The sequence below is a fragment of the Ranitomeya variabilis genome, chromosome 2 (assembly GCF_051348905.1).
Source record: "Ranitomeya variabilis isolate aRanVar5 chromosome 2, aRanVar5.hap1, whole genome shotgun sequence".
Classification (NCBI taxonomy): Eukaryota; Metazoa; Chordata; class Amphibia; order Anura; family Dendrobatidae; genus Ranitomeya; species Ranitomeya variabilis.
The window spans coordinates 770,838,743-770,862,027 of NC_135233.1; the positions used below are offsets into that span (position 1 = coordinate 770,838,743).

The window sequence follows — 23,285 nt, forward strand, 5'->3', positions numbered from 1 at the left end:
GTTAGGGTTAGGGTTGGAGCTAAAGTTAGGGTTAGAGTTAGGGTTGGAATTAGGGTTGGGATTAGGGTTTGGGTTGGGATTAGGGTTAGGTTTGTGGTTAGGGTTATGGTTAGGGTTGGGTTTAGGGTTAGGGTTGGGATTAGGGTTGGGATTAGGGTTAGGGGTGTGTTTAGGGTTTTGGTTAGGGTTGGGATTAGTGTTAGGAGTGTGTTGGGGTTAGGGTTGTGATTAGGGTTATGGTTAGGGTTGGTATAGGGTTTAGGGGTGGGTTAGGGTTGGGATTAGGGTTAGGGATGTGTTGGGGTTAGGGTTGTGGTTAGGGTTAGGGGTGTGGTTAGGGTTGGGATTAGGGTTAGGGTGGGTTGGGGTTAGGGTTGGGATTAGGGTTAGGGATGTGTTGGGGTTAGGGTTGTGATTAAGGTTATGGTCAGGGTTGTGATTAGGGTTATGGTTAGGGCTGGGATTAGGGTTAGGGTTGGAGTTAGAATTGGGGGGTTTCCACTGTTTAGGTACATCAGGGGGTCTCCAAACGCGACATGATTCCAGCCAATTTTGCTCTCAAAGAATCAAATGGTGCTCCCTCCCTTCTGAGGTCTGCCGTGCGCCCAAACAGTGGTTTACCCCCACATATGGGGCATCAGTGTACTCAGGACTAATTGGACAACAACTTTTGGGGACCAATTTCTCCTGTTACCCTTGGGAAAATAAAAAGTTGGGGGCTAAAATAATCATTTTTGTGGAAATTTTTTTTTTCTTTTTTTTTTACGCCTCTGCATTATAAACTTCTGTGAAGCACTTGGGCGTTCAAAGTGCTCACCACACATCTAGATAAGTTCCTTGGGGGGTCTAATTTCCCAAATGGTGTCACTTGTGGGGGATTTCTACTGTTTAGGCACATCAAGGGCTCTGCAAATTCTGTTCACAAGTTGAGTTATTGTCACTGTTCTTGAAGGGCAGCCCTCAAGTCATTGAGGTTCTGGGGTACAGAGCTGCAAGCATCTACATGACGACTCAGTTCATCCTATAGGTTTTCTAAGGGATTCAGATCTGGAGAAAGTGGAGGCCACTACATTTGAAGTACCCCAGTCTCCAGCAACCTTTCCCTAATGATGCGACCTTGTGAGTAGTGTGTATCTGGTCATGGGATAGTGCTATGTAATATCATTACCACCTTCTCACATCCCCACTATCTTACCCCTGATGAGTTCAATATTTACTTATTGACCTAAAATAAAAAAAAAAACAAGAAAAGGAAAAAAGTCCCCACATGCCTTTTTTCCTGAGCTAAACCCAATGAACTTCGAGTTGTACAGGTTTGCTCTCCTGTTATGAATACAGCAGACTAGTTCACTGTAGTACACCTCTCCAATTTGCCTAATGGCATCCATTTTTTTTTCCTAGAGAAAAATTGCTTGTGACCTTGTCTTTGTCATTTCTGAACAGCAGTAATTATCCTTCATCTTTTGATAATTTTTCCATTTCATCTTGTTATGGCTTATTTCTATTGAGTTCTTATATGTATTTTGTTGTTTGTGATTCTAGCGCATGCATTTAGCATTTGCATCTTTTCTGTTTTTCATATAAGCATCGAGGCTGCTGTAGCTACTTTTGCTCATACAAGGCCACCGGGTATTTATAAAGCTGATTACATAAGGGAGCTTTTTCAACGCTATGGAGATGTAGAAGATGCGCCCCCTCCTCCTGAACTCCCAGAATGGTGTTTTGAGGATGATGATGTGGACGATGAGGGGAATGGTATTGGTCAAGAGGCAGAGCCAGGGTCCTCGGGAACTGCTTTACACAGGAAGAAAAAAGAGAGATTAAAACTCGTAAGTTACTTATCTCTTTATTTCTATTCATATAATCTGTTTATTAAATTGTATTCTTTTAGAATGTGTCTCACATTTAAAAAAATAAGAAATATGCAGCATTGTAGGGTGGCCATACACCGCGAGATGTCCTCTCAATAATGGTGATATTTATGGCAGTAATGAGGTATAAATGACAGGGTCTGACAGTTGATGTTTCAGCAGTATAGCATAAACTAAGATTGTTCTCTGGATTAAAAAGAGCAGCCCCAGAATGGTGATAGGTACTCTTTACGGCCCCCATACACATTAGATTTAAGATGGCTAAATCTGCTGATATCTGCAGGCTCGTTTGATGATCAAATGTTTATACGGGTCTCCCAAGTCTTCCCCAGTGATAATTGGGGAGTATAAGATTCCAGCGTGTCTAATTTCAGACTGCCAAACCTTCTTTATTTTGGCAAGATTAGCGTTTTTCAGAGAACAGAGGAGCGCTGCCTGTGTATGGAGAAGTTAGGAGAAATGGGTGCTGCTGATGAAACATCAATAGTAGAAAAGTTTGCCCGCAGCACCCGTTTTGAATAAGTATGGATCTTGGTAATTTTACCCATAAGGTGAGACATCATCCCAAATCCCAAGGATCTCACTTGAAAACATACAAGTAAAAAATAGTACAGCAGTTAAGGCGTGAGTGATGGATACAAAACTTTTTATTGTACTGTACAGTATGCAACGTTTCAACCTAATGCAGGTCTTTTTCAAGCATACAAAATGGTATATATAGGTTTAAATTGCATAAATAATCAAGAGAACACCTATCAGTACTCTGGTTTCCGTCCCTTATTCAAAACTCCACCCATCGTACACATCAAAAATACATACATGATCTATAAAATCACACAGTGCATAGCATATAATAGATCATTATTATGGATTATCGAATAGCTTCGGATGAGTGCTTATCCGAATAGCTACGGCGCTTCCCAAATAGCTACATCGGTAACCTGGATACCTGGATCGCTCCGGTTGATCAGCTGTTCGGCTCCGCCGCTGCATGTGTCGGCGCTCCAGGTATCTAGGTTACCTATGCAGCTATTCGATCATCCCTAATCATTATATCGTTAAAATATTGCACAATAGATATCTTATTAATTAGTGCACAGACACAGATTGCAAAGCTGGGACTTCTGGAAGTGAGCCGGTGCTCTAATGGTGTATAAGCATCCTTGTCGTCCAAGCAAACATATATCCAATTGAAGGAACTCCGTGTGCCGTAGGCCAATGTGCGTGCACTGTCCAGTCCTGGACTAGGCCACAACGTGTCATCAAGCAGTGATCACATGGTAAAGGCTGGGTATTACTATACAGCCCACCGCGCATGCCAAAGCTCCATCCAATCCTGCACTAGGCCCCGCGTCATCAACTAACCAAAGATCACATGGTCTAGCAAATATCAAATAGTCTCAACGCTGCAATAAATCAACTGCATTTCGATACCATAAAAAACAATATTAAACCTCAAATAAGGAAAATTCAAATAATAAAGCCACCACCTGGGTAAAGGAAAAAGAAAAAGGAGGGATAAAAACTAAATAAATAGAGGAGAGACAAAGAGAGGCAGATAATGAGAGCAAAGCACAATAAATCAGTTAGCTATTCTGATCCTTATCCAAGTACTATCTTCCAGTCTAAAGGTACCTTCACACTAAGCGACTTTGCAGTGAGAACGACGACGATCCGTGACGTTGCAGCGTCCTGGATAGCGATCTCGTTGTATTTGACACGCAGCAGCGATCTGGATCCCGCTGTGATATCGCTGGTCGGAGCTAGAAGTCCAGAACTTTATTTCGTCGCTGATCACCCGCTGTCATCGCTGGATCGGTGTGTATGACACCGATCCAGCGATGTGTTCACTTGTAACCAGGGTAAATATCGGGTTACTAAGCGCAAGGCCGCGCTTAGTAACCCGATATTTACCCTGGTTACCATTGTAAAAGTAAAAAAAAAAACACTACATACTCACCTTCTGATGTCTGTCACGTCCCCCGCCGGCGGCTTCCCTGCACTGAATGTGTCAGCGCCGGCCGGCCGTAATGCAGAGCACAGCGGTGACGTCAGTATGTAGTGTTTTTTTTTTACTTTTACAATGGTAACCAGGGTAAATATCGGGTTACTAAGCGCGGCCCTGCACTTAGTAACCCGATGTTTACCCTGGTTACCTGGGTGCTGCAGGGGGACTTCGGCATCGTTGAAGACAGTTTCAACGATGCCGAAGTCGTTCCCCTGATCGTTGGTAGTTGGAGAGAGCTGTCTGTGTAACAGCTCCCCAGCGACCACACAGCGACTTACCAACGATCGCATCGCTGGTCGTGATCGTTGGTAAGTCGTTTAGTGTAACGGTACCTATAACCTCCATCTATTGTCACATAAAAAGGTGATCTAAAAATAAAAAAAGAAACATTAAAAGCAAACCAATGTATGCAGCAAGCAGGATATCAACAATTCCGTATCATAGACACCTAAAAATATTATATTCAATATTGAGCCATTTTGGATAAAAACAATCCAACTCGTATATCCAACGTAGCTCCTTTTTCTTCAACATTCTTAATCTGTCACCCTCTTTATTCTGAATAGTTACATTATCTATTATCCTAAATCTAAGTTGATCTACAGAGTGTCTATTCTCTATAAAATATTTCGGTATTGGGGGGTCAACAAGACCTGTTCTAACCGTACTCTTATGTTTACTAAAACGTGCCCATGATTCTATAGTAGTCTCACCCACATAGAATAATCCAAATGGGCAAGATTTTGGATTACACAATTCGATGAACATGAATATCCATTATGATGTACCCCTTACCACTCACCTTTCAACATATTACCACAACATGTGCATCCCAAGCATTGGAAATTACCCATCTAGTGGTGCTCAGTAGTGATGAGCGAGTGTAGTCGTTGCTCGGGTTTTCCAGAGCTCGCTCTTGTGACTGCTCCGAGATTTAGTTTTTGTTGAAGCAGCTGCATGATTTACGGCTGCTAGCCAGCCTGAGTACATGGGGGGTTGCCTGGTTGCTAGGGAATCCTCACATGTATTCAGGCTGTGTCTATCAGCTGTAAATCATGCAGCTGAGGCAATGAAAACGAAATCTTCGAGCACTAACAAATACTTGAAGACAACCCGAGCGTGCTCTGGAAAACCCGAGCAAAGAGTACACTTGCTCATCACTAATGCTCAGTGTTGTTAGAATCTATTTATTTAAGAGAACCAATATTGGACTACAACCAGCCTATCCTTCAAATTGGTGCCCTGCCTATTTGATAAAAGAGGTGGAAACTTAGTCATCAATTGTGGGATGTTCCTAGATAAGTGACCAATGCTTCTTAAGAATACAAGCCGTCTGTCCACTAAAGGAGCAATAAGCAGAGACCAAAAGAATCCTTGTTGTTTTCTGAGTTTGATGTCTACCCATCAAAAGATACTTCCTTTTAAGATTCAAAGCCTTAGCCTTAAATTTATTATTTGGCTATCCCCTCCAGACTCTCATCTGTTTTCAATTCTTTAGACACTGCCCTTGTCACTCTATTTAGTTGGCTCCAAGGTAAAGATTAAAGGGAATCTGTCACTATAATTCTCTGCACTGTTGAGGGCAGAGCAAAGTACTGCAGTGCACAGGCGCCGGGAAAGGTCAGAGAGGCCCAGCGGCTGCGCACTGCAGTACTTTACGCTGCCCTCGACAGAGTAAATCAGTACGCCTGTGCCGGAGCCGTGACAGAAGCAAGGAAGAGGACCTGCGACGCCCATCGGACATGGACCGCACCAGAACGCCCCTGGGTGAGTATAATATAGCATGTTTTTCTCATCTTCCAGGTTACATCGGGGGCTTATCTACAGCATTACAGAACACTGTAGATAAGCCCCTAATGGCGGTGGCCGCATCTTATATGTGAAAAATTAGGTTACAGATTCCCTTTAAATTACTATCAAATTGAAGAATATTATTTCTATCGGTTAGTTTTACAAATTGATCTGTACATAAGGTACTGTGCTTTGTTATAGACCAAGGTATCCAGAAATTGTAAATCCTCAGTTGAATTTGTTAAAGTAAACCTCCAAAAACAAGAAACTCATTAATATCACCATCACACAGAAGAAAACACCATCAATATAGTTCTACCATCTACGGATATGGCGCCATCAAGGGGAACTATACTTAACTTGTCCTTGAAAACCGCCATATAGAAGTTCATGAAACAGTCAGCCAACCCAGTGTATCGGTTGTGTTTGGCGCCCCTTAGTCCAATAGTCCGTTTACACCAGTGTTTCTCAACTCCAGTCCTCAAGACCCACCAACAGGCCAAGTTTTCAGGATTTCCATAGGTGATGGAGTTAATGCTGAAGCAGGTGATGAAATTATCACCTGTGAAATACTAAGAGATCCTGAAAACTTGACCTGTTGGTGGGTCTTGAGGACCGGAGTTGAGAAACACTGGTTTACACAGACCAACAGACGGCACCTTACAACCGTCGATTGGTCAACTTTTACAGATCAGAGGTCATTTAACTGCCCTTTACAAAGGCAGACCAAAGCAAATGCTGCACATCAAAATGATCTACTCACGAACGCTCAGTGCACATAGGATGCCATGGTTCTCCGTATTGCAAGTCCTATTTACACAGGAACATTTACTGCCGGGAACAATGATCTTTTTGTTTCTTCAATTCATTGGATGATTGGCAGCCTGTTTAATATGCAATATAATCGTGAAATCAGCATTTATAGTGATGCTTGTTCACAATTATGCTTGCAGTTGAAATGCTCTTTAACAGTCCAGTTCACTTTGCTTCCTAATTTAATCCTTGTCAGTCATAATCAGCTTTCATCATGTTGACACATTAGGGTAAATCCACATCTGCTCAATTCACTGCCCATTCACAACAGAAGTTGACTTGCTGCAAGTATTAACATCTGCACAACAGGTCACTTTCCTATGGAAACATTCTACAAAATGTGGATGAGATTAGTTTGAAGCTCATCCACATGGCCGGTATTATTGGATGCTGGTGCGCTTTTTTTGTACAGTAACACATGAAAAATCCCCAGCATATTTTTTGACCATGTTTCCAATTGAAATGGCGTGGCTTGTAAGTTGTACGTTGTGCTACTTCTATAGTAAAGTTTCTGTCACTTTGAAATGAGCAGTTATTGCTCAGGATCTATTACTCAATTTGCCATCTATGAATATATGGAAGGTAGATATCAGCTCACCTGTTGTGGCACAGTTATATTGGAGCATGGACATTCGTCCTGACTCAAGGTGAAGAGTTCAATAGGAAAAATAGTGGTTTCCAGCTCCAGATAAAAACATTCTATTTTATTGAAAAATATTAAAATAACTACTCCAAGAAAGAAAAGGAAGGGTGCTTGAAGTTTTACAGACAAACACAACACGTTTCGAACGCGGCTCCGGCTTGCTTTGTCAAAGCTGCTCTGTTACAGAGGCGCAAACACTATAAACATACATGATTAAATCAGGGTTTGTATTCCCTGACATAAGGGAGGTGCCCCTGAGAATAACTCTAGGAAGGTGAACATCATTATAGTGTTTCACAGATAATTGACAATGTTTAAGCAAAACAGATAATCATAATTATAAAGACATCAAAATAGGAAAATATTTATAAACTAGACTAGATGGTAGCCCGATTCTATCGCATCAGGTATTCTAGAATATGTATGTAGTTTATTTATGAAGATTTTAGAATAATACATTGAATACACAGGATTCGGCCTGCCGCGACCAATTAGCGAAGCGTGGTTCAAATCCCGCGCCAGTTCGCTGCCGGACTGCGCCTGTCGCTGATTGTTCGCGGCCGGCCACGTAGTATATAGCACAGCCACGTAGTATATAACAGCCCACTTAGTAAATTGCACAGCCACGTAGTATATAGCACAGCCCACGTAGTATATAGCACAGCCCATGGAGTATATAGCACAGCCCACGGAGTATATAGCACAGCCACGTAGTATATAACACAGCCCATGGAGTATATAGCACAGCCTCGTAGTATATAGTACAGCCCACGGAGTGTATAACAGCCCACATAGCATATAACACAGCCACGTAGTTTATGAGGCTATTTTCACACTAGCGTCATGCACTGCACGTCGCTATGCGTCGTTTTGTAGAAAAAACGCATCCTGCAAAAGTGCTTGCAGGATGCGTTTTTTCTCCATTGACTTGCATTAGCGACGCATTGCCACACGTCGCAACCATCGTGCGACAGTTGCGTCGTGTTGCGTCGGACCGTCGCCACCAAAAAACGTTGCTCGTAAAATTTTTTGGTGCGTCGTTCCTGTCTTTTCCAACCGCACATGCGCGGCGGGAACTCCGCCCCCGCCTCTCCGCACCTCACAATGGGGCAGCGGATGCGTTGTGTGGCGCACTCACTGCTAGCGTCTCTACGTCGCAACGACGCAATTCGTCTTGCGTCGTCCGACGCTAGTGTGAAAGTAGCCTAACAGCCTACGTAGCATATAACACAGCTCACGTTGTATATAACAGCCCACACATGCAGTATATAACACAGCCCACGTAGTGTATAACACAGCCCCGTAGTGTATAACACAGCCCACGTAGTGTATAACACAGCCCACGTAGTGTATAACACAGCCCACATAGTGTATAACACAGCCCACGTAGTGTATAACACAGCCCACTGTTGTGAATTCTGTTGTGGGTTCTGCTCTTGGGCTCCCTCCGGTGGTTATAAGTGGTAGTGCTGCTGTTTGTCCTTCACATCAACATCAGCTGCTTCCACTTTGGATGGGGCTATTTGGTCTGGCTCCTTCCTTTATTGAGTGCCAGTTGTACATTGTTTTCTAGGGATCCACATCTCTGCTTGGTTTCTCCTTCTGGATTGTCCAAATCATCAAAGATAAGTCCTGGCTCTGTTTTTGCAGTCCACATGCGGTGGACTTAATAGTTCTGTGAATTGCTAGGTTTTTTCTTGTCCAGCTTTGTCTGTGTTAAGATTTACTCAGCCAAGTTGGAAGCTCTGGAGTCACAGAGTTACCCTCCATGCCTTTAGTTAGGTGTGGAGATTTTTGTATTCTCTGTGGTGGATTTTGTAGTATTTTTTTGTACTGACCGCACAGTACTCTTTCCTGTCTTTTCTTTCTAGGTAGCGTGGCCTCCTTTGCTAAATTCTGTTTTCAGTCTGCGTTTGTAATTTCCCTCTCCTCTCACAGTCAATATTTGTGGGGGGCTGCCTTTCCTTTGGGAATTTTCTCTGAGGCAAGATAGTATTCCTGTTTCTTCCTTTAGGTGTAATTAGTCCTCCGGCCGTGACGAGGTGTCTAGGGAGTGACAGGAACATCCCACGGCTACTTCTAGTTGATGTGTTAAGTTCAGGGTCTGCGGTCAGTATAGAGGCCACCTACTCCAGAGCTCGTCCATGCTGCTCCTAGGCCACCAGTTCATAATAGTACTACTGGCCAACAATGAGTTAACCGCATCTCAAAAGAAGGGAAAGAAAGTGCTGAGCCATTTTTTTTTCTGTACTCTGTTGTGTTTTTTTTTTCCCTCTTCACTTCTGGGTGGCTCAGGAGTTAGGCGTTGACATGGATGTTCAGGGACTTGCTTCTCGGGTGGATCAACTTGCTGCTAGAGTACAGGGTATTTCTGATTATATCGTGCAGACTCCTGTTTTAGAGCCTAGAATTCCTACCCCCGATCTGTTCTTCGGGGACAGGTCCAAATTTTTGAGCTTTAAAAATAACAGTAAACTGTTTTTTGCTCTTATGCCCTGTTCCTCTGGTGATCCCATCCAGCAGGTAAAAATTGTCATTTCTCTGTTGCGTGGTGACCCGCAGGATTGGGCATTTTCCCTGGAATCTGGGAATCCGGCCTTGCTTAATGTAGACACCTTTTTTCAGGCGCTTGGGTTATTGTATGATGAACCTAACTCTGTAGAGCATGCTGAGAAAACACTTTTGGCCCTGTGTCAGGGTCAAGAAGCGGCAGAGTCATATTGCCAGAAATTTAGAAAATGGTCTGTGCTTACTAAGTGGAATGAGGATGCTTTGGCGGAAATTTTCAGAAAGGGTCTTTCTGAATCTGTTAAAGATGTTATGGTGGGGTTCCCCACGCCTGCAGGTCTGAGTGATTCTATGTCTCTGGCCATTCAAATTGATCGGCGCTTGCGTGAGCGCAGAGTTGTGCACACTATGGCGTTGTCTTCCGAGCGGAGTCCTGAGCCTATGCAGTGTGATAGGATTGTGTCTAGAGCGGAACGCCAAGGATTCAGACGTCAGAATAGGTTGTGCTTTTACTGCGGCGATTCTGCTCATGTTATTTCTGATTGCCCTAAGCGTGCCAAGAGAATCGCTAATTCCGTTACTATCAGTACTGTACAACCTAAATTTCTGTTATCTGTGACCCTGATCTGCTCATTATCCTCATTCTCTGTCATGGCATTTGTGGATTCAGGCGCCGCTTTAAATTTAATGGACTTAGAATTTGCCAGACGTTGTGGTTTTTCCTTACAGCCTTTGCGGAGTCCTATCCCTTTGAGGGGGATTGATGCTACACCATTGGCTAAAAATAAACCTCAGTTTTGGACACCGCTGACCATGTGCATGGCGCCAGCCCATCAGGAAGATTGTCGTTTTCTGGTGTTACATAATCTGCATGATGTTATTGTGCTGGGGTTTCCATGGTTACAGGTGCATAATCCGGTATTAGATTGGAAATCTATGTCTGTGACTAGTTGGGGTTGTCAGGGGGTTCACGATGACGTTCCTCTGATGTCAATTTCCTCCTCCCCCTCTTCTGAAATTCCTGAGTTTGCCAGATATCCAGGATGTTTTCGATGAGCCCAAGTCCAGTTCCCTTCCACCGCATAGGGACTGTGATTGTGCTATTGATTTGATTCCAGGCTGTAAGTTTCCTAAGGGCCGACTTTTCAACCTGTCTGTGCCTGAACATGCCGCCATGCGGAGCTATGTAAGGGAGTCTTTGGAGAAGGGGCATATTCGGCCATCTTCTTCTCCATTAGGAGCAGGTTTTTTTTTTGTTGCCAAGAAGGATGGCTCCTTGAGACCCTGTATTGATTATCGCCTCTTGAATAAGATCACGGTCAAATTCCAATACCCTTTGCCTTTGCTTTCTGATTTGTTTGCCAGAATTAAGGGGGCTAGTTGGTTTACTAAGATTGACCTTCGAGGGGCATATAATCTGGTTCGTATTAAGCAGGGTGACGAATGGAAAACTGCGTTTAATACGCCCGAGGGCCATTTTGAGTATCTTGTGATGCCATTCGGACTCTCTAATGCCCCATCTGTGTTTCAGTCCTTCATGCATGATATTTTTCGGAATTATCTTGATAAATTCATGATTGTATATTTGGATGATATTTTGATTTTTTTCAGATGATTGGGAGTCTCATGTGAAACAAGTTAGGATGGTATTTCAGGTCCTTCGTGACAATGCCTTGTTTGTGAAGGGGTCTAAGTGCCTCTTTGGTGTACAGAAGGTTTCTTTTTTGGGCTTCATTTTTTTCTCCATCATCTATAGAAATGGATCCGGCTAAGGTTCAGGCCATTCATGATTGGATCCAGCCCACATCCGTGAAGAGCCTTCAGAAATTTTTGGGCTTTGCTAATTTTTATCGCCGTTTCATTGCCAACTTCTCCAGTGTGGTTAAACCCCTGACCGATTTGACGACGAAGGGCGCTGATGTAGCTAATTGGTCCTCTGAGGCCGTTTCTGCCTTTCAGGAGCTTAAGCGCCGATTTACTTCTGCCCCTGTGTTGCGTTAGCCGGATGTTTCTCTTCCTTTTCAGGTTGAGGTTGACGCTTTTGAGATTGGGGCAGGGGCCGTTTTGTCTCAGAGGAATTCTGATGGTTCCTTGATGAAACCGTGTGCCTTCTTTTCTCGAAAGTTTTCGCCTGCGGAACGCAATTATTATGTCGGCAATCGTGAGTTGTTGGCTATGAAGTGGGCATTTGAGGAGTGGCGACATTGGCTTGAGGGGGCCAAGCACCGTATTGTGGTCTTGACCGATCATAAGAATCTGATTTACCTCGAGTCTGCCAAACGGCTGAATCCTAGACAGGCCCGATGGTCCCTGTTTTTCTCCCGTTTTGATTTTGTTGTCTCGTATCTTCCAGGTTCTAAGAATGTTAAGGCTGATGCCCTCTCTAGGAGTTTCTTGCCTGATTCCCCTGGGATTCTTGAGCCGGTTGGTATTCTTAAGGAGGGGGTGATACTTTCTGCCATCTCCCCTGATTTGCGACGGGCTCTTCAGGAGTTTCAGGCTGATAAACCTGATCGCTGTCCAGCGGGGAAACTGTTTGTTCCTGACAGATGGACTAGTAAAGTGATTTCTGAGGTTCACTGTTCTGTGTTGGCTGGCCATCCTGGGATTTTTGGTACCAGAGATTTGGTTAGTAGGTCCTTTTGGTGGCCTTCTTTGTCACGGGATGTGCGTTCTTTTGTGCAGTCCTGTGGGACTTGTGCGCGGGCCAAACCTTGCTGCTCCCGCGCCAGTGGGTTGCTTTTGCCTTTGCCGGTCCCTGAGAGGCCTTGGATGCATATTTCTATGGATTTTATTTCGGATCTTCCTGTTTCCCAGAGGATGTCTGTTATTTGGGTGGTCTGTGACCGGTTTTCTAAGATGGTTCATTTGGTACCTTTGCCTAAGTTGCCTTCCTCTTCTGAGTTGGTTCCGTTGTTTTTTCAGCATGTGGTTCGTTTGCATGGCATTCCGGAGAATATTGTGTCCGATAGAGGTTCCCAGTTTGTTTCTAGGTTTTGGCGGTCCTTTTGTGCTAAGCTGGGCATTGATTTGTCTTTTTCTTCCGCATTTCATCCTCAGACAAACGGCCAAACCGAGCGAACTAACCAGACTTTGGAAACTTATTTGAGATGCTTTGTGTCTGCCGATCAGGATGATTGGGTGGCTTTCTTGCCATTGGCCGAGTTTGCCCTTAATATTCGGGCTAGTTCTGCTACCTTGGTGTCACCATTCTTTTGTAATTCTGGGTTTCATCCTCGTTTTTCTTCAGGGCAGGTTGAGTCTTCTGATTGTCCTGGGGTGGACTCTGTGGTTGACAGGTTGCAGCAGATTTGGGCTCATGTTGTGGACAATTTGGTGTTGTCTCAGGAGGAGGCTCAGCGTTTTGCCAACCGTCGTCGGCGTGTGGGTTCCCGGCTTCGGGTTGGGGATTTGGTCTGGTTGTCTTCTCGTCATGTTCCTATGAAGGTTTCTTCCCCGAAGTTCAAGCCTCGGTTTATTGGTCCTTATAGGATTTCTGAGATTATCAATCCAGTGTCTTTTCGTTTGGCCCTTCCAGCCTCTTTTTCCATCCATAATGTTTTTCATAGATCTTTGTTGCAGAAATATGTGGTGCCCGTGGTTCCCTCTGTTGATCCTCCTGCCCCGGTGTTGATTGATGGGGAGTTGGAGTATGTTGTGGAGAAGATCTTGGATTCTCGTTTTTCTAGACGGAGGCTTCAGTATCTTGTCAAGTGGAAGGGTTATGGCCAGGAGGATAATTCTTGGGTTGTTGCCTCCGATGTTCATGCTGACGATTTGGTTCATGCCTTCCATTTGGCTCGTCCGGATCGGCCTGGGGGTTCTGGTGAGGGTTCGGTGACCCCTCCTCAAGGGGGGGGTACTGTTGTGAATTCTGTTGTGGGTTCTGCTCTTAGGCTCCCTCCGGTGGTTATAAGTGGTAGTGCTGGTGTTTGTCCTTCACAACAGTCATCAGCTGCTTCCACTTTGGACGGGGCTATTTAGTCTGTCTCCTTCCTTTATTGAGTGCCAGTTGTCCATTGTTTTCTAGTGATCCACATCTCTGCTTGGTTTCTCCTTCTGGATTGTCCAAATCATCAAAGATAAGTCCTGGCTCTGTTTTTGCAGTCCACATGCGGTGGACTTAATAGTTCTGTGAATTGCTAGGTTTTTTCTTGTCCAGCTTTGTCTGTGTTAAGATTTACTCAGCCAAGTTGGAAGCTCTGGAGTCACAGAGTTACCCTCCATGCCTTTAGTTAGGTGTGGAGATTTTTGTATTCTCTGTGGTGGATTTTGTAGTATTTTTTATACTGACCGCACAGTACTCTTTCCTGTCTTTTCTTTCTAGGTAGCGTGGCCTCCTTTGCTAAATTCTGTTTTCAGTCTGCGTTTGTAATTTCCCTCTCCTCTCACAGTCAATATTTGTGGGGGGCTGCCTTTCCTTTGGGAATTTTCTCTGAGGCAAGATAGTATTCCTGTTTCTTCCTTTAGGTGTAATTAGTCCTCCGGCCGTGACGAGGTGTCTAGGGAGTGACCGGAACATCCCACGGCTACTTCTAGTTGATGTGTTAAGTTCAGGGTCTGCGGTCAGTATAGAGGCCACCTACTCCAGAGCTCGTCCATGCTGCTCCTAGGCCACCAGTTCATAATAGTCCACGTAGTGTATAACACAGCCCACGGAGTATATAGCACAGCCATGTAGTATATTGCACAGCCCACATAGTATATAGCACAGCCCACGCAATATATTGCACAGCCCACGCAGTATATTGCACAGCCCACGCAGTATGTTGCACAGCCCACGTAGTACGTTGCACAACCCACGTAGTACGTTGCACAGCCCACGTAGTACGTTGCACAGCCCACGTAGTACGTTGCACAGCCCACGTAGTACGTTGCACAGCCCACGTAGTACGTTGCACAGCCCACGTAGTACGTTGCACAGCCCACGTAGTAAAAAATAGTTATATACTCACCTTCCGTTGGCCCCGGATCCAGGCGAAGCGTTAACCAATGCTCCTCGCGCGCCCCGGTCCCAAGAGTGCATTGCGGTCTCGCGAGATGATGACGTAGCGGTCGTCGCGAGGAGCGAGAAAGGCCTGTTGTGGATCCGAGGGGCCGACGGATGGTGAGTATATAACTATTTTTTATTTTTTTTATTATTTTTAACATATCTTTTTACTATTGATGCCACATAGGCAGCATCAATAGTAAAAAGTTGGTCACACAGGGTTAATAGCAGCGTTAACGGAGTGCGTTACACCCCGGCATAACGCCGTCCGCTAACGCTGCCATTAACCCTGTGTGAGCACTGACTGCGGGGAGTAAGGAGCGGCCATTTTGCCGCCGGACTGTGCCCGTCGCTGATTGGTCGTGGCTGTTTTACCGCGACCAATCAGCGACTTGGACTTCCATGACAGACAGAGGCCGCGACCAATGAATATCCGTGACAGACAGACAGACGGAAGTGACCCTTAGACAATTATATAGTAGATGGTGGCCCGATTCTAAAGCATCGGGTATTCTAGAATATGTATGACAGAACTTGTTCAGTAAACGTAGCATATAGCACAGCCCACATAACATATATCACAGCCACGTAGCACATAGCACAGCCATGTAGCATATAACACAGCCCACGTAGCATATAACACAGCCTACGTAGTATATAGTACAGTCCACATAGTATATAGCACAATCCACGCAGTATATAGTACAGTCAACGGAGTATATAACACAGCCCATGTAGTATATAGCACAGCCCACGTAGTATATAGCAGTGTGGGCACCATATCCCTGTTACAAAAAAAAATAATTAAAATAAAAAATAGATATATACTTACCTTCCGGCGGTCCCCGAAACCAGCCCAGGAGTTAGCGATGCTCTTGCCAGGTCCGTTTCCAGTGATGCTTTGCGGCAATAACCCGTGATTACGTAGCGGTCTCGCGTGATTCTACGTCATCTGGGGTCATTTCGCAAAGCATTACTGGGAACGGAGCTGCCGAGAGCATCGCAAGGATGGGGAAGGCTTCGGGGGCCGCCGGAAGGTGAGAATAGCACGTGTTTTTTTTTTTTTTTTTTTAAATTATTTTTAACATTATATCTTTTTACTATTGATGCTGCATAGGCAGCATCAATAATAAAGCCTGTCGCTGATTGGTCACGGCCGGCGGGGCGCGACCCATCAGCGACGCGGGATTTCCGTTACAGACAAATAGACGGAAATGGACCTTAGACAATTATATATATATATAGATAAAACGGGAACAACAGAGAAACAGAAATGAAAACATGTCTTGTATTTCTTCTAGTAATGAAACATGACTACTTTGCGCATGCTCAGACCATCAGGAAGTTCCTAGATCAGTGGTGGTGAACCTATGGCTCACATGCCAGAGAGGGCACGCAGAGCCCTCCCGGTGGGCACGGGACGCCAGCCGCTACTTCAGCTGGATCTGCGTCCTTGGACACACATCCAGCTGAAGTGTACTGAAGCGCACAAACTTGCTGGGTCGGTGTGCAGCAATGCCTGCTGTTGGCCAATCAGTGGCCAGCAGCTGACTTCGGCGTACACGTGACTGGGTGCATGGCATTGACGTCATGCGCACTTACCACTCTCGCTTGGATGCTGAAGTCAGCTGCTGGATTCAAAAGACGATGTGATGCGGCGGGGGAGCGATAGGAAAGCGAGTATGTGTGTTTGTGTTTTTTTTCCTATGCGTTGAACAATAGCGGCGTTAGCAGGATGGGGGCATATATACGAGGGGTAGATACAAGTATGGGGGAACATATACAAGGATGGCGGGCATGTGCATGGATTGGGGGATCATTTACCAGAATGGGGGATCATATACCAGGATAGGGAGCATATCTCTTTATTTCTGTTGTCTGGTACCCTTGCTCCTGTCTATGGCTGCTCTCTGCTGCCCCCGCCTGCTAACTGCTGACCCCACCTGCTCTCTGTACAAGCTGTTATTTCTAAACTAAAACCTCAGTATTCAGGTTAAATTGCCGTGTTGGCACTTTGCCGTAAAATAAGTGGGTTTTGGGTTTCAGTTTGGGCACTTGGTCTCTAAAAAGTTCGCCATCACTGGTCTAGATTAAACATCCTGAAATCTTCCCTGGTGCATAAGTGTCTCCTGTGGTTTCCTCCCCTCTAAAACTTGCTAACTTTCTTTATACCAGATATCTATAGAGAAACAGTCTGTTTATTGTAATGTGTGATAAAGTGCTGAGATGCATGAGAAATTGTACGATGGGTAACATTATTGCTGATTATATCGTTAATATGCTCTGAAATGTGAACCTTTAATTTATGTGCTGTGCAACCAACGTACATTTTATGGCAGATAGGACAATTGATAATATTTACTACGTCCTGAGTATTGCAGTTAATATAATTCTTGATTTGTTTACAAGATCTATCATGATTATAAAAGGTTTTTGTGATTAATGCATGTTATCAAGTCTCTGATTTATTTAACCCCTTCTTGACCGGAGCGTTTTTCAGTTTTGTGGTTTCGTTTTTCGCTACCCTTCTTTCCAGAGCCATAACTTTTATTTTTCCGTCAATATGGCCATGTGAGGGCTTATTTTTTGTGTGACGAGTTGTACTTTTGAACAATACCATTGGTTTTACAATGTTGTGTAACAGAAAACGGGAAAAAAATTCCAAGTGCGTCGGAATTGCAAAAAAAGTGCAATCCCACGCTTGTTTTTTGTTTGGCCTTTTTACTATGTTCACTAAATGCTAAAACTGACCTGCCATTATGATTCTCCAGGTCATTACGAGTTCATAGACACAAAACATGTCTAGGTTCTTTTTTATCTAAGTGGTGAAAAAAAATTCCAAAGTTTGCTTTAAAAAAAAAAAAAAAAAAAATTGCACCATTTTCCATTTTTCATGATCTCTGGTTGTTAGGGCTTATTTTTTGCGTGCCAAGATGATGTTTTTAATTATACCATTTTTGTGCAGATACGATATTTTGATCGCCCGTTATTGCATTTTAATGCAATGTTGCGGCGACGAAAAAAAACCCTTAATTCTGGCGTTTTGATTTTTTTCTTGCTACGCCGGTTAGCGATCAGATTAATCCTTTTTTTTTATTGATAGACCGGGTAATTCTGAATGCGGCGATACCAAATACCGTATATACTCGAGTATAAGCCGAGATTTTCAGCCCAAATTTTTGGGCTGAAAGTGCCCCCTCGGCTTATACTCGAGTCACGGTCTGTGGCTGGGTCGGCGGGTGAGGGGGAGAGGGCGCTGAGGCATACTTACCTAGTTCCGGCGTTCCTGTCGCTCCCCCTGCCCGTCCCACGGTCTCCGGGTGCAGCAGCTCTTCCCCTGTACAGCGGTCACGTGGGACCGCTCATTAGAGAAATGAATAGGCTGCTCCACCTCCCATAGGGGCGGAGCCGCCTATTCATTTCTCTAATGAAGCGGTGCCGGTGACCGCTGATAGAGGAAGAGGCTGCGGCACCGAAGACCAGCTGTCCGGGGGAAGGGGCGGGACGCCGGGAGCAGGTAAGTATTACATATTCACCTGTCCACGTTCCACACGCCGGGCGCTGTCTCCATCTTCCCGGCGTCTCTCTCTCCGCACTGACTGTGCAGGTCAGAGGGCGCGATGACGCATATAGTGTGCGCGCCGCCCTCTGCCTGATCAGTCAGTGCGGAGAGACGCTGGGACGGGACGCTGAGGAGCTGCAAGCAAGAGAGGTGAGTATGTCTTTTATTATTTTTATTGCAGCAGCACAGCTATGGGGCAATAATGGACGGTGCAGAGCACTATATGGCACAGCTATGGGGCAATAATGAACGGTGCAGAGCACTATATGGCACAGCTATGGGGCAATAATGGTGCAGAGCACTATATGGCACAGCTATGGGGCAATAATGGTGCAGAGCACTATATGGCACAGCTATGGGGCAATAATGGTGCAGAGCACTATATGGCACAGCTATGGGGCAATAATGGTGCAGAGCACTATATGGCACAGCTATGGGGCAATAATGGACGGTGCAGAGCACTATATGGCACAGCTATGGGGCAATAATGGTGCAGAGCACTATATGGCACAGCTATGGGGCAATAATGGTGCAGAGCACTGTATGGCACAGCTATGGGGCAATAATGGTGCAGAGCACTATATGGCACAGCTATGGGGCAATAATGGTGCAGAGCACTATATGGCACAGCTATGGGGCAATAATGGTGCAGAGCACTATATGGCACAGCTATGGGGCAATAATGGTGCAGAGCACTATATGGCACAGCTATGGGGCAATTATGAACGGTGCAGAGCACTATATGGCACAGCTATGGGGCCCATAATGAACGGTATGGAGCGTCTATTTTTATTTTTGAAATTCACCGGTAGCTGCTGCATTTTCCACCCTAGGCTTATACTCGAGTCAATAAGTTTTCCCAGTTTTTTGTGGCAAAATTAGGGGGGTCGGCTTATACTCGGGTCGGCTTATACTCGAGTATATACGGTATGTCTTTTTGATTTTATTTTTTATTGTTTTATTTTGAATGGGGCGAAAGGGGGGTGATTTGAACTTTTATTTATTTTTTTTTTTTTTATTTCATATTTTTAAAAACCTTTTTTTTTTTTTTTTTACTTTTGCCATGCTTCCATAACCTCCATAGGAGGCTAGAAGCTACCACAACTTGGTTGGCTCTGCTACATAGAGGTGATGCTCAGATCGCCTCTATGCAGCTGAATTGCAGACTTGCTATGAGCTCAAAGCAATCCGGCATCAACAACCATAGAGGTCTCAAGGAGACCTCTGGTTGTCATGCTGACTCACCAATGATCCCCGATCATGTGACGGGGTCACTGGTGAGCGCATTTCCGGCCACATGGCCGGAAGCGCTTGTTAAATGCCGTTGTCAGAGTTTGACAGCGGCATTTAACTAGTTAATAGCCGCGGGTGGATCGCGATTCCGCCCGAGGCTATTGCGGGCACATGTCTTGGCTTTGAGGTGGGCTCACTGCCAGAGCCCACATCAAAGCGGGGGATACTGCCATCGGATGTACTATGCCGTCTGATGGCAGTAAGGGGTTAAAGATGAAAAATAACTAAGGCTACTTTCACACTAGCGTTAACTGCATTCCGTCACAATGCGTCGTTTTGCCGAAAAAACGCATCCTGCAAAAGTGTTTGCAGGATGCGTTTTTTCACCATTGATTTACATTAAGCGACGCATTGTGACGGATTGCCACACGTCGCACCCGTCGTGCGACGGATGCGTCGTGCAGTGGCGGACCGTCGGGAGCAAAAAACGCTACATGTAACGTTTTTTGCTCACGACGGTCCGCTTTTTCCGACCGCGCATGCGCGGCTGGAACTCCGCCCCCACCTCCCCGCACTTCCCCGCACCTCACAATGGGGCAGCGGATGCGCTGGAAAAATGCATCCGCTGCCCCCATTGTGCGGCGGAGACCACGCTAGCGTCGGGAACGTCGGCCCGACGCACAGCGACGGGCCGAGCCCGACGCTAGTGTGAAAGTAGCCTAAGCGATACAATATTGCCAATGGTGGCTGCCTGCTTTGCAGCAATGGCACAACCAGATTCTAAAATAGATGACAGTGTAGGATCTTGATGAAGTATTGGCAGAAATGTTGTAATAATGCATTTGATATGATAAAATTGAGCACTGTATTGTATTGAAAGAACAGGTTTAGTGTTCCTGCATCTAGATTTTTTAATCAAAAGATCCTGTCTGTTTTTATCCAATACTAGAGGCTCTAATGTCCAAGGAGGATAACCTCTTTTGGATAATCTGACACTTGAGTCTTCTGTTTCTTTATCCCAATTTTTTTGATCACTACACACTCTCTTGATTCTGCTAAATTCTGCAGGGATGGAGTGGATGGTGTGTTGGGAATGACTGCTGTGAGCGTTTACAGTTGTATTGCCTGTAATGGGCTTAAAGGAAATCGGTCACCATTTGTGTGTCATACCAGCTGAAAATATAATCTTGGTCAGCATCTGCAATGCATTCCCTAAAGGTACCGTCACACTAAACGATATCGCTAGCGATCCGTGACGTTGCAGCGTCCTGGATAGCGATATCGTTTAGTTTGACACGCAGCAGCGATCAGGATCCTGCTGTGATGTCGCTGGTCGCTGAATAAAGTTCAGAACTTTATTTGGTCGTCCGATCGCCGTGTATCGTTGTGTTTGACAGCAAAAGCAACGATACCAGCGATGTTTTACACTGGTAACCAGGGTAAACATCGGGTTACCAAGCGCAGGGCCGCGCTTAGTAACCCGATGTTTACCCTGGTTACCAGCGTAAAATGTAAAAAAAACAAACAGTACATACTCACATGCGTCCCCCGGCGTCCGCTTCCCACACTGACTGAGCGCCGCAAAGTGAAAGTGAAACCACAGCACAGCGGTGACGTCACCGCTGTGCCCTGCTACTGCCGGCGCTCAGTCATTGCAGGAAGCGGACGCCGGGGGACGAATGTAAGTATGTACTGTTTGTTTTTTTTACATTTTACTCTGGTAACCAGGGTAAACATCGGGTTACTAAGCGCGGCCCTGCGCTTAGCAACCCGATGTTTACCCTGGTTACCCAGGGACCTCGGCATAGTTGGTCGCTGGAGAGCGGTCTGTGTGACAGCTCTCCAGCGATCAAACAGCGACGCAGCAGCGATCGGCATCGTTGTCGCTATCGCTGCAGCGTCGCTTTAAGTGTGACGGTACCTTTAATACTTATGTAACCCCCCTGACTCCCCCTGTACAGCCCTGAAAAAGCTTTTATTATTTCTCCCGTGCTGTAATCGGGTCCGTCCAGTCTGATGGGCATGGCTTCCGGCCACTGCACCCCTCCACCCGGCTGCTACTCGGCTTCCTGGACGTGGATGAAGCCTCCTGTACCATTCTCATCGCCAGGAGAAATTTTGCGCCTGCGCAGTTTGTGTCTGCGCAGACACAAAATCCAGCCATTCGCCTAAATGTTCTGTCATTGAACCTGTTCCCGATGCAGTAGGTCTCGTAGAAGGGGAAATATGTAGCTAATAGGTGGGGAAATTTCTCATGCATCATAGCACTTTATCACACATCACATTAAACAGACTGTTTCTCTACAGGTTTTTGCTATAGAGATAGAAAGGGGAGGAAACCAAATGAGACACTTAGGCACCAAGGAAGCTTTCTGGATGTATAATCTAGGCATTTGTGTTCCTGATGGTCTGAACATGCTCAAAGATGTCATATTTCATTACTAGAAGTAATATAAGATATGTTTGCATTTCTGTTTCTCCGTTGTTGTTTTTTATTTATATATTTTTCCTTTTTTTGTTGTTTTTATAATTATGATTATCTGTTGTATTTAAATATTTTCAATGATCTGTGAAACACTATAATGATGTTCGCATTCCTAGAGGTGTCCTTTGACAAAGCACGCCGAGGACACATTTGAAACGCGTTGCTTTTGTCTGTCAAACTTTCACCACCCTTCCCTTTCTTTTATGGAGTTGTCATTTCAATATTTTTAAATAAAAGAAAATGTTTGTCTCTGGAGCTGGAAACCACTATTTTTCCTATATGACGTCTATGCCTCAATTGTCTCAGTTGAGATCAGTGACATGAAGGGCTGCCGTATATTCAGATTGTTCGTACAACCAATAATCTTCAGTTTTGATAGCTGTCAACATGAGTTTAATGATGTTCATAGGGATGGGGCCTGTGGGCTTACATGTTTCGGTATCATTCTTTTCATTCTCCCATTACTTAAATGTCACCCTGTGTTATTAAATAATCCCAAGTCTTACATTTGATCTTAGCAAAGCGAAAACATAATGTTAATTGTGTTCTGTATAATATGAAATGGACCCTAAGTAATGGATGTTTGCTTCCCTTCAAGTTTTTTTCCCTGTGGCATTGTGTCCTTAAGGTGTCAGTGAAACAGATGGCTACTTGACATGGAATGGGTTATCCACTGGGATTCCTCTGATGCTTGCACTGAGACTGCAGTAAATCTGTATTTTGTACTGTTATAGCTTTTATAGACCATCTGTATCTCTCTTCTGAAGTGCCGTGCATTAACAGATTGTTTGCCAGAGAGCGAGAATCTAGTTGAAGTAGCCTGCTTTTAGGTGGGAGGGGTGAAATTCCATATACAAAATGCAAATTCTTGGACAAAAAAAAAAATTCAGAGAGTCATTGTATGATTTTTACATAATTTGCATTTTATTCCATGAAGTACAGTAAGTATTTGATTCCAGAAAAATAGAACTTAATATGTGATACAGATGCTTTTGTTTGCAATTACAGAGGTCAGACGTTTATTGTAGTTCTTGACGAAGCTTGCACACACTGCAGCAGAGATTTTGACCAACTCCTCCATACAGATCTTCTTCAGATCTTTCAGGTTTCGGGGCTGTCGCTGGGAAGCATTTAGTGTCAGCTCCCTCCAAAGATTTTTGATTGGATTCTGGTCTTGAGACTGGCTAAGCCACTCCAGGACCTTGAAATGCTTCTTATGGAGCTGCTCCTTAGTTACCCTGGCTGTGTGTTTCGGGTCATTGTCATACCAGCCACCACCCATCTTTAACCCCTTGATGATTAGGGGTATTTTCGTTTTTTTTTTTTCGTTTTTCGCTCCTCTCCTTCCCAGAGCCATAACTTTTTTATTTTTCCGTCAATA

At 44.8% G+C, this 23,285-nt stretch overlaps 1 protein-coding gene across 2 annotated transcripts in view; it reads left to right on the forward strand.

The window, feature by feature from the left end:
• The window catches only part of RNGTT (RNA guanylyltransferase and 5'-phosphatase), a 587,560-nt gene that overhangs the window by 98,384 nt on the left and 465,891 nt on the right, over positions 1-23,285 (forward strand). For both annotated transcript variants that reach the window (XM_077289743.1, XM_077289744.1), the window contains exon 6: positions 1,586-1,829. In XM_077289743.1, coding sequence (XP_077145858.1) covers positions 1,586-1,829 — 244 coding nt within the window. The remainder of the gene's footprint in view (positions 1-1,585; positions 1,830-23,285) is intronic.